General features: G+C 48.9%; 1 protein-coding gene across 1 annotated transcript; it reads left to right on the forward strand.

The window, feature by feature from the left end:
• Positions 1 to 266: 266 nt before the first annotated feature.
• On the forward strand, positions 267 to 5,590 carry MSX2 (msh homeobox 2). The gene is made up of 2 exons (XM_015876418.2): positions 267 to 862; positions 4,236 to 5,590. Exons 1-2 carry the CDS (start codon positions 508 to 510, stop codon positions 4,658 to 4,660), a joined length of 780 nt encoding a protein of 259 aa, XP_015731904.1. The 5' UTR covers positions 267 to 507; the 3' UTR covers positions 4,661 to 5,590.
• The last annotated feature ends 9,331 nt before the right edge of the window (positions 5,591 to 14,921 follow it).

The raw sequence follows: 14,921 nt of genomic DNA on the forward strand, positions 1-14,921 counted from the left end.
TTTCTTGTTTCGGTATGATTATAGCCCTGGACGGCTCCTTAATGGCACGGCTCCGCTCGCTGCCCGTGTCATTAACTCGTAATTCATTTCGGAGGGGAAGGGGGGGAGGGGGAACACCCCAAACAAAATAAGCCTCGGGGAAAAAAAAAAAGAAAGAAAAAGAAAAGAAAAGAAAGGAAAATAAAAGAAAAAGAGAAGAAAAAAAATACGAAGAAAGAAAGAAAGAAAGAAAGAGAGGGGGGGAAAAAAAAGTCTGTGCCCTCCCTCCTGCTTCCGAGCCAATGGTGTGAGTCACCCCTCGACGTCAGGCACCAGAGAAGGCTCTGATTGGCCCGTGGGGCGTTTACTCCACTTCCCAAAGGAGGAAAGAGCCGGGGAGCCCCCAGAGGGGGGAAAAGAGGGGGGCGGCTCCGCAGCGCCTCACTCGCGCAGTCCCCGAGTAGGGCCGGGCAGAGGCGCAGCGCAGCTCCCCGGGCGGCCCCGCTCCAGCCACGCTCCGCACTCGCGATGGCTTCTCCTTCCAAAGCGAAGGAGGTTTTTTCCTCCGACGAGGAGGGCCCGGCGGCCGGAGCCGAGGAGCACCACAAAGTCAAGGTGTCCAGCTTGCCGTTCAGCGTGGAAGCCCTCATGTCCGACAAGAAACCCCCTAAAGAGCTGCCGCTGGCCGCGGCGGGGAGCAGCGCCGACGGGGCGACAGTGGGCACCTCCAGGAACATGCTGCTGCCGGGCCACGGCTCCCGGGACGCGCACAGCCCCCCCGGGGCTCTTACAAAAACCTTCGACACCGCTTCGGTCAAATCGGAGAATTCGGAGGACGGCACGTCCTGGATCCAAGAGGCCGGGAGATATTCCCCTCCGCCAAGTGAGTGGCCGGGGTGCGGCGGGGAGGCGGAGGGCAGAGCGGGGCCGGGGAGAGCCGGGAGGCGGCACAGCTCCGACAGCGGGTGACACTGCGAGCCCCGGGCTGAGCTGCGCTGCTCCCGGCACGGGATGCTCAGGGCAAGTTGGATAGCTGCATTTATACATATACATATATATATATATGCGTGTGTTCACGCAGTTATGCGTGTTTGGTTTTTGTATGTCGCCTGTGTGTTTACATAGAAGTTGCGTGTTGATAACTTTACCCGTGTTTATAAATATCTAATGTTTTTGTGCCGTACAATATTCAGGAGCTCCCTTTCCCTACGTACAGCTCCCCAGCTGACAGTTCATACCTTTATGTTACCCCCGTTACACCGAGAGGTGGAATTTCTCCTCCTCACAAAGCGATCTCCTCTTTCTTTCCAACCTCTCGCACTGTCTACACGCTCTGTCCCACCGGTGTTCTTCCCTCTCCCACTCTACACGCTGGCTGTCAAAGTCCCGAGCCGGACCTGACCTCGTTTCCCCCCCCCCAATCCGAGCTCTTCCCTTTGCCTCTGTCACTCCCAGTCCCAAGCTGACAGGTCGCTTTTTAAACCTCTTTGCCGTCCGACCTGCGTTCCTGTGCTGAGTTATTTCGGTGAGATCCCCTCCGTCGACCTTTTTTTCCCCTTAAATTTTAATTGCTTTAAAAACTAATAGCAATAATCTCGCCAAAACTACCATCACGAAAAGGTGAAAAACGTACCCTGGCAATGCTGGACTCTGCTTTCCTATTGCCAAGAGCCTTTGTGGGTAGACAGCTGTATTAGCAGGTCGGTCTGTACCGACTCACACCATGTAAACCAAATCCTCTTTCTTGAAGTGAATGATTTTACCAAACAGAACAACTGGACAGTCACAGAGAACTTGTTACCATAAACCATCACCAAGGAAGTTTAGTGCTATTACAACTCCTATATTTTGAGGAGAGTCTCTTTGATTTGGCTTTTGGCCACTTCGTTTGCTTTGCCATTACCCGAATTAATTTGATTTCTAACCTGCTGAGAGAGATGGGAGGAAAACAGGCCGCTCCTGTCAGTGCTGTGTAGCGTAGGTTGCAATTTTCACCTACTCTCAAGTCCTCTGGAAACCCGAGAAAAGATGCGGGTGCTGCAGCTCAACCCCCCTCTTCTAACAAGGCAAGGCCTCATCTCCCAGTTACTGTTTGTTGTTGTTGTTTTAAACTTCGAAATTCCACCCCTTTCTGTATTAAAATCGGTAGTTCTCGGCATCTGGAAAATACCCTCACAAAGAACTTCAGTGTGTAGGTTGTTGAAGTCCGCTGATTTCAGGGGGAATTTGGGGCAACAACGACCGGGGATGGGAGCCGCAGCTCGGGAATGTCCTTCAGCCTCGGTCCTCCTCCTCATTGCCCGCCCCGGCTCTCGGCCCCGTCGGAGCCGACGGGACAGTGCGAGACACGAGCGGTGCTCCCAGCCCGTCTGTCCGCGGAGCGCTTTGACGTCGGGATTATTAACGCTGCGAGGGGAAGAGCTGTGAATGTTAGATTGTAAGCAGCACGTAGAGAGGAGCAGGTGATGGGTTTTGTCCGCATTTGGCCAGAAAACGGATGATAAACGGGGGAATAAATAAATAAATAAATACGTACAAAGCGAAACAAGTGACTGCAGCCAGCGCTGTAGGACGGGCGCGGGGTAATCACCATTGCAGGCTCCGCCGAGGCGACCTCCGGGCTTCTTATCGGAGTTTGGCAGTCATCTGTGGGGCGGTAGGAGAAAAAGCTGTGAGCGTTTGGGTGTATTCCGAGAGAAATATTTCTCTGGGATTTAGTTTAAAAGCGCCTTACAGCACTTTCCCGAGCGCAGCCCCAGTCGGGACAGGACGGGTAAGCTGACAGCCGAGGAAGGCGCTGCGGCAGCGGCCGTCCCTGTAAACCTCAATCCTATGGACGCTCCCTTCGGCAGCGGTGTCTGTAAATGTCTTCCATAAAGGGAATCGGTCTCGATTTAAAAAGGGAGAGTGGAACAGAGGGGTAACCGGTAGTGAATTAAACAAGTTTTAGCAGAGCACCGAATGTCAAGGTTACCAGCTTCATTATTAAAACGATCCAGCGTGATCGTAAGGCGGCGTTTGACAACTTGTTTTCCAAGAGGGATTTATTTTCAGTGTTCAGCATCTGGGAGATGAGTAGGAAGATCCATTTCGCCTTTATTTTTTAACCTGTTTTCTCTCTCCCCGTTCTTTCCTCGTGAGATTTTTTTGCTTGCAAGTTACGCGCTGCAACAGTATCGTGGTCTGATGCTGAAGTGAAAAAGGAAAATGAAAAGGGTTCAGAAAATACGCAGTGAAAGCGCTGGCAAGTGCATGAACCGGGCACTACAGAGCATACAAAATTTAGCTGCTGCTTAGGAGCCAACAGCGCATCGTTTTTCTGTATTAAACTGTGAAGTTGGTGGTTTCTTGTGGGTCCTGAGAGTGATTTGGAACCCAGTCAAATTGCAAAGCTCTTCATGCCAGGGTTGCACGCCTTCCTCGTTTTTTAGAATTGTAAGTGAAATGTAAAATGAATTGAAAGACAGCTCAGCTATGCGCCAACTTGGGAACAAGTGCTGGGTTACAAGGAAAGCACAAAATGTACCAGATTCCCTGATTTGTATTGGCTACAGATGCTGCAGTTGTTTGAGGTAAACATGACCAATGTCACAAGAACAAGCACTGAATGAGAAGTGTGACATTTTATTCTTGTATAGTATTTTCCGAAGAAAACAGAAAACACAGCTTGAGGAAATAAGAAGGGAAATCTGCTCTTGATTTCGAAGGGAGAAGAAATGGGAATAAAAATGCTCAGTTATCCGAAACACAGCAATTATCATACACTGTTCTTCAGCTGTCAGCATGAGCTCCGGCAGGGCTGATGTGTTGCTGCTGGCGAAGTCCTGGCATGGGTCTCTCTCACACCACGGTGCCTTTGTGAATCTCCTGCTTTTGCCTACACATTTGTCCTGTGCTGTGTTGGGGTTACTCCTGCAGTTATGCTGCTGTTAAGACAGCTATTTCGCATAGACCCTTATGATCCTAAAGTGATCTGCTGCGTATCTCTTAAATCCTTTGTGCTCTGTTTGCCTACAAGCTAACTCCTTAGAAATAAGGATTCAAAATTTCAGGACCTCTGCTGAAGTACTGCAACATAAGTTTGTCCAGCAGGAGATTTGCAGTGACATTTGTGAAAAATCCCCTGTTTTGTGGGTGTCACCTGATGGGACATCCTCTGGCACAGGTTCTCCCTGAGCCATCTCAAGCGCCACATGTCTCTGCAGAACACCCGGGTCTCCCTGCTTTGTGATAACCGGCCTTTCCCTTCCTTGCAGGACACCTGAGCCCTACAGCCTGTACCCTGAGGAAGCACAAGACGAATCGGAAGCCCCGCACCCCATTCACCACTTCCCAGCTGCTGGCCCTGGAGCGCAAGTTCCGCCAGAAGCAGTACCTGTCCATCGCCGAGCGAGCCGAATTCTCCAGCTCCCTCAACCTCACAGAGACACAAGTCAAAATCTGGTTCCAGAATCGCCGCGCCAAGGCCAAGAGGCTGCAGGAGGCTGAGCTGGAGAAGTTGAAAATGGCAGCCAAGCCCATGTTGCCGTCGGGGTTCAGCCTCCCTTTCCCCATCAACTCCCCCATCCAGGCCGCCTCACTGTACGGAACATCCTACCCTTTTCACAGACCTGTGCTTCCTATCCCACCTGTTGGACTCTATGCTACTCCTGTCGGATATAGCATGTACCACTTATCCTAAGGAGATCAGAAAGGCACAGTGACAGCGAGACAGACTTCCTGGTGGATCTCGTCCAGCCCCAAGAATGCAGTACCCAACCGGTACTGGCTGTTCTTTCTGCACACTTCTATCTACCACCCCGAGTGTACAGGAGTTTGCGTTAGCAAAGCAAGGCATCCTGTATGCAACAGGCTGGGTGTCTTCTGAGAGCGCTCTGAGTGCTCAAAGTCTGATCCTCAAAGTGTTTTAAAAAGAAAAAAAAAAAAAGAAAAAGAAAAAAAAAAGTAAAAACGATTTAAAAAAAAAAATCGAGCAACTATAGGGTTTTTATACGGTGCATGTAAAATTAGGCTAAGAAAGAATGGGTGAAAAAGAACAATCTTGCCTTACGGAGGCAGAGATTTCCCAACAGTTTCCTGCTGGGACCCGAGCTGTGTTTAAAGTAAAAGGGGTACGTGCCCTAAATCCACACTCTCAAGTGTCATCATTTAATATGGGGGCAAGGGAAGAGAAATAAAAAGCTATAAGCAAGGTGTGTTGGGGGGGGATGGAAGGAGGGGTTGTCTTTTTGCTGTCGTTTAAAGAAAGCAGAGCCCTTAGATACAGACACCGTGTAAATAGAAACTTGACCCAGTAGAGTCCAAGTAAAGTTCAGAGCCAGCAAGTTCCTGCATTACTAAGGGTAAAGAAAGCTTTTCACATCCCAGACCTCCGCAGACCTTTAGTAACAAGATGAACACCGGGGCCCCTAAATGCTTGGAGGAAAGAAAGGGCTTTACCCACCAGTGGCTCTTGTAATGCCTTTGTGTGTGTAAATCGCTTCAGCGTTTTTAAAGCACTGTGAGGAGAGGTGAAGTGCAAGGCAGGCTGCTCTTTATCTCTTCCGATTGGCGCTCGTAGAGTTTTTGTTTTTTCTTAGAGCCAGGTAATCTTGGCTCTGGGATCCTTCTTGAAAACCAGCAGGGAGGGATGGAAGTTTCTGGGGAAAGAAGATGTGGGTTGTTTTCATAGTGGTGGTAAGCAAGGGTTGTCAAACTCTTCTGCGGAGATGTTTGGGGTTTTTTATTGGTATCTGCAACAGCCTGTATTAAATAGAAGAATCCCTCTAGTCTTCCTCTCCTCCCCTTGCCAAGGATGCCAACTGAAGTGACTCATACTTCAAGCCCTTCTAAAGAGAGATCCAGGTATCAAAACCAGACAACACTACCTGTGGGACGATGGGTTGCCAAGAGACTGTGTAAGCTCTCTGTCCCTCTGGGAGCTTCCCAAGTGCTGGCAGTGTCATCGTTCCCTGTCTTCTCCTTGTAACTATTGTATTATATGTATTACTCCTGCTAAACTTTGCGAGAAAATTACTCTGAAGGTTGTGGAGCACTGAAGGCAGAGCTTCTCCTGGATTTATTTTCTTAGCATGTTGATAAGAAACCCTTCTCTGTCCCACTCCCACCACTCCCAACACCCCTCCCCTCCCCCCTAAAAAAAAAATAGAAAATGGGAAAAAAGAAAACAAAAACCTCCTAAAAAGTTTTAAAAAGCCACAAAGTTTTACTGGTTTTGGTTTGTTTTGACCCAGGCACTCTCACTGCCTGGGACCCACTATAGATGAACTTCCTGTCTCCCTTCCCTTTACCCCCAACTTTCCATTATAGGAAAGTCCCTTTGAAAGGGATGCCTTGTACAATTTTATATATTTTATTGAAGATTTATTATTTCTTATCTCTTATTTCGAATTAAATTAAAAAAAAAAAAAGAAAAAACATGTTTAATTGTGTGTGGGTCTGTGAGTGTTTGGAGTTCTTTAAAAGGTAATACTTCTCCGTGTGTGTTTTGCACTGCTGGGTCAAGTTCAAAGGAATGTTTGGGTTGCCTTTATGATTATTTCCCCTTCTGAATCTGAAGTGAAGCCAAATTTGCTGCACATGAAGGTGAATTGCAAGTCAACAATTCAAAGTTGAGAGCCAAACCTTTTATGAGGTTTCCTTGTTTTTAACAACCCCTTTTAGGCGCCTCTGTTCTTTACAGCATCATATTCTGGAGATGTTTCCCTCACTCCTCTCAGCTCACGCGCCCTTCTCTGTTGCTCAGGCCTCTCACCTCAAATCTGTCTTCGGTGTGTGGCTGGTCTGTGCCCCAGCCATAGTTGGGGGTCATAGTTGAGGGTCCTTTGGTACAGGTCAGACTTAGCAGGGACCCTGTGGTACTCCTGCACGGGGCGATTACAAGGATCCTCTGCGCTGTCAACCTGTCCATTGCTTTTGGAGCAGCCTTAGAGAGCAGGTGCCTGACCTCGGCCCTCTCTAGCAAAGGGAACAGGAGTTTAATCAGATGAGAGAGATCGCCATGAGCCTCCTTTACCACGGCACACCAAAGTCTCATGTCTGCCCTTGAGTTTTGCTGTAAAATTAGGAGTGACCTCTGCGATCCCAGCTGGCAAGAAAACTGTGTTTGCCTCTGTTGGAACAGCCGGGTTGATGAAACAGGGATGCACAAAGGAAAGCATCCCCGTGCCCAGAGCCTATTCCGGCCGTGCCCGTCCCCCTGCCTCCCGCACAGCTCCGCGCTGTCCCCGACGGGACGGGATCGCGGCTCAGTACGGGGACGGGAGGCCGGGGAGCTCTTCCCGAGCAGAGCTGCGGCTCCCGGTTAGCAGCTCTCGGGGCGATCCTTCCCATCTCAGCCCGACTCGGACACAAACCCTGCTTTGCAACTGAACAGAACAAAGCTGGGGGGACCCAAACTCCACGCAGACTTTCCAAACCGGCGTTTACTGCCCCGTGAAACCGGAGGCAACCGCTCCTTTCTCGAGTTCCCTGTTTCCGAGGCATTATCCCCTCACTCTGGGGCAGGGAGAAGCCTCCTATCCCCTTTCCCTCCCCATGCGATCGTCCCGAGCTTTTTCTCCACCGGTTATAAATAAACCAGCGGTACTTTTTAACCGGTATAAATCAGCTGTGTCAGGGATTACAGCTAAATCTTTTCGCTGGAAACTCTTTGAGCGCAGGAGCTTTGTGTGTGTTATGATAGATCCTTAAATGGATACAGATTTATTGCAGAACACGAGGGTGTTGAAGGAAAAGCTTCCAGAACTCGGTTACAACCTTTGCTATGGGAAAGGCAGGACGGATCCGTGACACCTTCCCCGAGCTCGCGGATGGTATGACAGTTCACCCTGCGCCCATTATTAACTTGTTCCAATTAAAGCCTTCAGAAAGGCCGAGTTAATTGAGTATTATATTTTATTAGGAGGGAGGTGTCAAGCTTTACTCATGAGACTTCATCATCGGCCTAATGGGAGCTGCCCCGCAGGCAGATCTGTAACTGAATAAATTACAGCGAGGCAGGGAAATCAGAATGCTACCATTAAACGCGATGCACTTACTGAAATTCCTCCTCCACTTTCGCAAGAGGCTGGGGAGGTGTGGCTTTAATTAGTTATTTTAATGCAAAGTTAAATTGTTCCCAAAGTATTTTCTGACACAAAGCAGATGCGATGATTAGAAATTGAGTGAGACTGAAAGGAGTTGGCATCTGTTCCAGGTACATCTATATATTTTAAATTTCCAATAGAAAGTGAAAAATAATTAGAGCAATAAATAATAAACATTAAAAACAACGCCATAAATTATCCCGATCCTTAAAATCCCGACTTGCTGAACGGCGGCTCAGGGCAGCCGGGCACAGCGCGGCTCTCCCGGGACCTTAATTCACGAGCTATGGATCTGTTGACATAAACAGTTAGGAATGGGCTCTCTGACTCGCTCCGGCCAAGCGTTCATTACAGAGAGCCACGGGCGCTCGGAGCCTGCATTTCATGTTGTCACATCGCCTTGTCAAAGCCCGGAATTCCTGCATTTTATGGGGAAGGAGGAACGTTCGGTGGCTGCGGCGCGTCTGAGAGCCGGCGTGCCAGAAAGCGCCGGGTTTGATCTCCGCCGGGAGCCGCGCTGCGAGGCCGGGGGCGGCGGGCACCGAGAGCGGCGGCGCCGACGGGAGGACCCCGGGCCGGGGAGGAGCCGCCCCCGGCTGGGCACCCACGGGAGGGTCGGTGAGGGAACGGCCACCTGCTCCGCACCAGCGGGACTCGGGTTATGGCCGGGGGCCGGGTGTGCGGTTGGGATGCCGCTGCCCACCGAGCCCGGCCCCTGTGCGATCCGTTGAGCCGGGGATTGACGCGCACCCACGCAACACACGGGTGTGCGCACATACGTCTCCGCATCGGTGATGTGTGCGCTGCGTATTCCCGAGTACTGTCCGCGAGTCTCTGCTTACGAATCCCGTAGGCGCTGCCTGGGAATGGCCCATTCGCACACGTATGTGGTGCTGCGGGATTTTGCGGGGTGAGTGCGGGACATGAAGGGAGGAGCGGGGGAGCCCATGTAGGGCAGGAGAGAGGGGAAGGCAAAAGGTGACTCACCCCAGAGAGCACCCGGTTACCCACTGCCACCCCCGGGGGCGCAAAAAAAGACCCCCGGCCCCACCCCGCCCTCGTGCAATCAGCCGGGGGGAGCTCACGGAGATGCGGGTCACACCGACCCAAAGGCTACACAGGCAGAGAGGTTATTGTTGTGCTTTTTCCAGATCACATTCCCCCCCCCCCCGTTTATTCCCAGTTCAGTTTCACCGCGGTTCAACGCATATTTACTTCTTAAAATAAATAAAAATAAAAATAAAAAAAATTAAGAATTTGTTAAACGAGACAAAAGAAAACAAAAACAAAACAACCCGAGCCACCCCGGGGCTGCGCGCTTCTCTCGTGCCTACGGTCAATGAATGACCACCATCAGGGGGTTTTGAAAGAAGCCTTTTCCGAGGGTCACGTATCGAAGTCACCCGCATTCTTTAAGTCTCTCTCGGAATAACAGTAAAGCTGCACTGGACTTTTCCCTGCCGGAGCACGGAGGGTGTTTTTCCACTGAAGCAGCCTTATGAGCACTGCACCGTTCATCCCTACACTGGGAAAGCCAGGAACGAAGCGCCGCGCTGTCCACGCTGCTTTTAGGTGTCGGACATCACCGTGCAAAGAGAGTGTATTTGGGGTCTTTATTTTGTTAGCGAGTTTTTTTTGGGTTTGGTTTGGAGTCCCTCAGCCCCTCGATGAGTGTTTCCCACCGTAATCCATAAGGCATTTGGCGGGTGCTACCAATCGCACGAAAGGAATAAAAATCTTTCCATCCATTATATTTCAGTCTTTTAACACCAGAGCAATTCTGTCCCTGCTGTTTTAGTGGAAATACCGGTCTATAAAGCTGCAACTGCAGTATATTTTAAAATGCTACCAAATTTTTTAAAGGGGATTGGAATAATTCTGCTTCGCTCGGGAAGGAAAAGTCTCAAGCAGTGTTTGCGCGATTAATGTTTTATAACACTGTTCGAGGAAATGAAAACCATTCTGTGACAGTCTCACCGTAAAGGCGGGTCTCTTTCTGTTGGCAAAATGATCTGTGTATGTATTTCTTAGATTGCCGTGTTTTGAATAAGCGAGAATCTCGTAAAGAAGAAAAAATCCACGTTCCCTAAAAGTATGGGCTACCCGTTTTATTAAAGCGTTTGTGCCAACGTTCAGCTCCGAGTTTGTTTTAAGTAGGAATATTTTCCCAGACGTGTAATGGATTGCTTGAAAACAGAATTCTTTGCTTTTTAATGACCTGTAATGGCCAATTCATTTCAACTGCGCTTATCAAGGTGCTGTGTTAAATAACAAACCGGTTCTTGAAAACAAAAAAGTCATAATGAAAAATAAGCAGTCAGAATAATCTCCCATCTCCGAGCCAAAAAAATGCAATAAAATTAATTTAAGACTGTCAAAACATCAAAGCTGAGAAAAGGAGCTGCTAAAATAATGTCTCTTGATAAGGAAATAATAAAAACACACCAAAAAATGTCTACTCAATAAACTCCACTGGATTTGGGGGTCTGTGCTATATTTTATTTGGTGATGAAAGCACTTTGATGTCACTGTATTCCAAACAATTATTATTATAATTTTAAACAACCTGGTGTTTTCCATTACTAACGGCTTACGCTTTGAAGTTACACCTCATAATTTCTTAAATTAAATAAATCATTTTAAGTTTGCACTGGGAGCCTTTTAATAGCAGAGAAAGGAATATCATTATCTTATTGAGAGGCAATTGCAGTGGCTCCAGTTTGGCTGTAGCTGGGGGCAAAGTGGTGCACTATAACAGACATACTTTATTAGCCTCCCATAACTCTTGAAAGAACATTTTTATATTTTCTTTGATTCCCCCCCCCCCTCCCCCTCTTGTTTTAAAGCTGTCCCAACCTTTAATTACTGCCTAATATGAAAAGCATTATTTTTTAATGCTGTGTAATTTACCAGAGGCAATAGGCCAAGTTAACAATTGTTTATTAGGGTTGCTGTTTCACACAGGGCAAAGAATGCTGTTCCAAACCCAACTTTTCATGGGTGGTTGCACTAATTAATACAGTGTCTGAGACTCCTAGGGGGTTTTTAATATTAAAGCCTATGGGGCGGAACGGTTTTTAGAAGTCCAGCTCCTGCTGACGTCCTCCTCCCCTCCCCAGTGATTTCTATTGCTTTCAAGCCGGTTTGATCCGAGGGAAAAGTCGGCGGGCAGGAGGGGAGAGTCCTCAGAGCAGCCCCGCTGGGGGTGGCACCCCATGTCCGGCACCCCAAGCCCCCCACCCCATGTCCTGTACCCCATATGAGTCCCGCACCCTATGTGAGTCCCGCACCCTGAGCCCCGTCGTGGCTGCGGCGCCCGCCCCATCCCGGGGTGCGGATCCGTGGGGTCCGCGTTTCCCCCCCTCACCTCCCCTTCGCTGTAATTTAGGACGAGGCGGGCGGTGCCGGCTCGTACCGCGGATCCCCGAGGGTTCGCACAGCGAGACGGGAGCTGCTCGCACCCCCTGTTGCCAAAGAGAAAACTACTCGACTTCCACGTCCGCGTGTCTGCGGGTAGGTGGTTCTCCGTAGCTGCTTCCGAAAGCTTCATTGGGCTCATTCATTACATCTTCGTGGAGAATGATCGCTGCGCCGTTGCGGCAGGCTCAGGAGATGGGAGCAGCGCTGCGAGACCGCTGTCGGGGCGGTGACTCGAACCTCGGAGCATCCCGGACCCCACATCCCTGACCCCAAATCCCCGGGGCTGCCCTGCTCCGCAGCGCCCAGCGGTGCCACCTCCCCTGGCTGCGGTGCAGGGGATGCTGAAAGCAGTGACATCCCGCTCTGCTCCCCCCGGTTGCCACCGCCCCCCCCCCCCGAAGGGAGACACGGGACATCCATCAGCTTGATAAATGGGGGTTACTCACTCCTGTTCTTCCTGCTAGTTTATTTTCTTAAACTACCGGGCAAAAAGTGTAATGTCGGAGCAGACAAACACACTAACAAACAGACGACAGCTTTATGGATGGAGCCCAGCTCCGAGGGCTGAGGGGTGTTAAAACCAGAGCACCGCTGCCGTTCCCCATTCTGGCCCCAGTCCGGGTTGTTTTATCTTCTGAAATAAACGAACAAGCAAACGAATACATAAAGTCTTTGGGTGAGTTTTAAAGGAAGAGATATTTAGGGATCTGTTTCATGGGCTGACCATTATCGCTGCTCCCCTTTCTGTTAGCTCAGCTCCTTTGCAAATCTAATCTGTCCGGCTCCTTTGCTATTTTTCATGTTGGACCCATGCGTTTCTCCTCTAAGCCTTTCTCCTTTTTGATGTAGCGAGTCAATTGAAGAATGTTGGTCTCGGTTATCAATCACCCAGCTGGGGCTTAAAGGGCTCGGGCTAATCAGATTTAATTGCTCATGTAGCGCCACTCCTGCCCTGGGCCACGACCGACTTGCTCAATTAAACCCCAAATACCTGCAATCAATAAATAAGGAATGACAACACGTTTAAGGGATTTATCCAGCAAAGGAATTGAACTGGAAACAGATTACAACCGAAAAAGGCTCTTTTATAATTAAATGTACACCTCTTACAGAGGGCAAAGCTGTGCTAAAAATTATAACGTAAAAGGAAGAAAAAAGAAGATGATGAAGAAAACGAAAAGAAAGAAACTGCCTTGAAAGTGGTACATGCAAAACCAAATTGCAATTAACACACACAAAAAAATACTCCTTTGGTCCATCCAGGTGTACTCTCAGAGTCCAGAATTTCTGCATTGGCAGCTGCTATATTTTCTTAAGATTTGGATGTAAAACTGTGCCTTCAACAGATCTGCTTTCAGTGCTAAAAGAAAGAATAGCAGTGGGAAGGAGTGCAGATATAGGTAAATGCTGGATGAGTCTGAGTACTGTGTTCCTGCACCAGTCAGGTTGGATGTGGCAAAGCTTGTGACTGGCAGAGTTGTGCTCCTCTCCCAGCACTTGAGTTAGCAGGCCATAGTGATTCAGATGGTTTCCCCCACTATTTTGGTTAAGCAACCCTGCCAAACTAAGCTGGAATTCAGCTGGGACCATGGAGAGATGCTGTTTTTTACCTCCGCTGCCAGGTTGCTAAGGTTGGAGCTGCTGTCCCCACTGCATCCATCTCCTGGCTCAGGATTTCAGCTGGGTGGAGATGCTGGGAGAAATGCTCCTCCTGGGGAATTCCTCTCCCCCTGCACACCCATTCACCAACCAGCTCAGCTCTGAGCTTTACTCCAGTTTAACATGTCTGCTAATCACTCTGCAAGCCATCATCTCTTGCATTAAGTGTAGAAGGGCTGCTGGCATGATACCTGGGACTCATGCTGGTTTCCCATGGCTCCCACTGGTTGCAGGCCAGTTGGACCCTAATGTGAGCCCACCTGCAGTCATGTCGCTCTGATGCCACTTCTGCTCCATTTGGTGGCTGTCCTGTAAGACAATCTTTGTGGGAAGTGAAGGTAAAAATCATCATAGAAGTCAGGCTGTTGATTAAAAAATAAAATCCTCAGCTGTCAAGGGAGTATTTCTGTAAAGACTTCTGTTTGTTTGTTCCTTAGCTTGGTTTCCTAAGGAAGCCAGGATTATATGATCAAACTGTTACAGCCTTTTGAACTCCTGGGCCAACTCCAATCAAAATTGACAAGGGGGCAGAGGTCCCAGAAATAATCAGGTTGCTGTGATTTTCACAAAAATAGACGGCTGGATAGAAGAGAGAGAGATCTTGTTAAATCCCACTAAGTCTGTAACCAGAGCTTAGCTCTTAAAAAACACTAGAGAAGCTAAATGAGAGTGCGACACTGCAAATATCCCATCAGCTTCTGCCTCAGATATGAGAGACAGCAGCTATGAGACCAAATTACCAAATAGGCTTCGTGTGTTTTGATGCTTGAGGAAATGTTCATTGACTGTATTCATCCTTCTTTGCCGCTTTCTGGGCCAAGTTGCCCTTTGACTTGGAAAGTTGCAGAACATCAAAAGGCAGATCTAGGCACCAGCAGAGTCTCTGGGACAGTTCCCAAACTGTGGTTAACAGCATCATCCAGGGCAGCAAGCTGCACAGACACCTCCCAGGGCTGCATGGAGGAAGCATGAGGCTTGGCAGCAGCACAGGAGCTCAGCAGATGAGTGGTCCGGGTGTCTGTACAGCAGGGGTTTTGCCCTCACTGTTGCCTTTGTCATCTCATTCAATCAGTCCATCCACATCACATTTCTAGCAGATGGATCCAAATCCTGGCAAGCAGCAAGGAAGGGAGAAAGGCCGAGAATCCTCAGCTACTTTGATGAGTTTCAAGGCGGGCTGTTGACCTTTTAAAAGTAGTAATATAGATCAGGGGACGAATAAGGAGATTTATTTAGACTGTGAAATCTGAGCTGATAGCTTTGCCTTTAAGAAGGCATCTTTGTTTCTTGCAGCCTCAATCCAGCCTGTAAAGTGGCTCTATTAAATCACGTTTTCTACAATTAATACTCAGCTGGATGCTATGTGCTACTTGCTTCTGAAGTTGGAATGTGCCACTGTGCTTTCAGGATTAGAGTGATGATGCCAGTAAGAGGTGGGTGGTATGGTAGCCAGGCAAAAAGACCCATTCACAGGAGAGACTTGACTTCTTAGCCCAGCGAGAGCACGATTCATAACTCAGCAGCAAAGGACAGCAGCCAGTCATTCCTTCTACACAGCTACAAAAGCAATGAGACCTCCCCTGGCAAGCCAAGTGCAGAATGAAACATTTCCTCCTTGCTGATGCCAAGTCAGACTGGGCCAGTTTGGAATAGGTCAACTAGCCAGCTTGCCAGTTCATGGCTGTGTCAGAATCTGAGCTGTCATTTATAAAAATCAAAGCACATGCACTTCTGTTTCCATTGAAAATATTCCCAGCACTGACCATTCTGAAAATT

This window comes from Coturnix japonica, chromosome 13, assembly GCF_001577835.2.
Source record: "Coturnix japonica isolate 7356 chromosome 13, Coturnix japonica 2.1, whole genome shotgun sequence".
NCBI lineage: Eukaryota > Metazoa > Chordata > Aves > Galliformes > Phasianidae > Coturnix > Coturnix japonica.

Excerpts from the sequence above, each read along its gene's own strand:
- MSX2 (XM_015876418.2), top strand. The coding sequence starts at position 508 with ATGGCTTCTCCTTCCAAAGCGAAGGAGGTTTTTTCCTCCGACGAGGAG. Across the intron at positions 863-4,235 it reads GAGATATTCCCCTCCGCCAA|GACACCTGAGCCCTACAGCC; the intron begins GTGAGTGGCCGG and ends CCTTCCTTGCAG.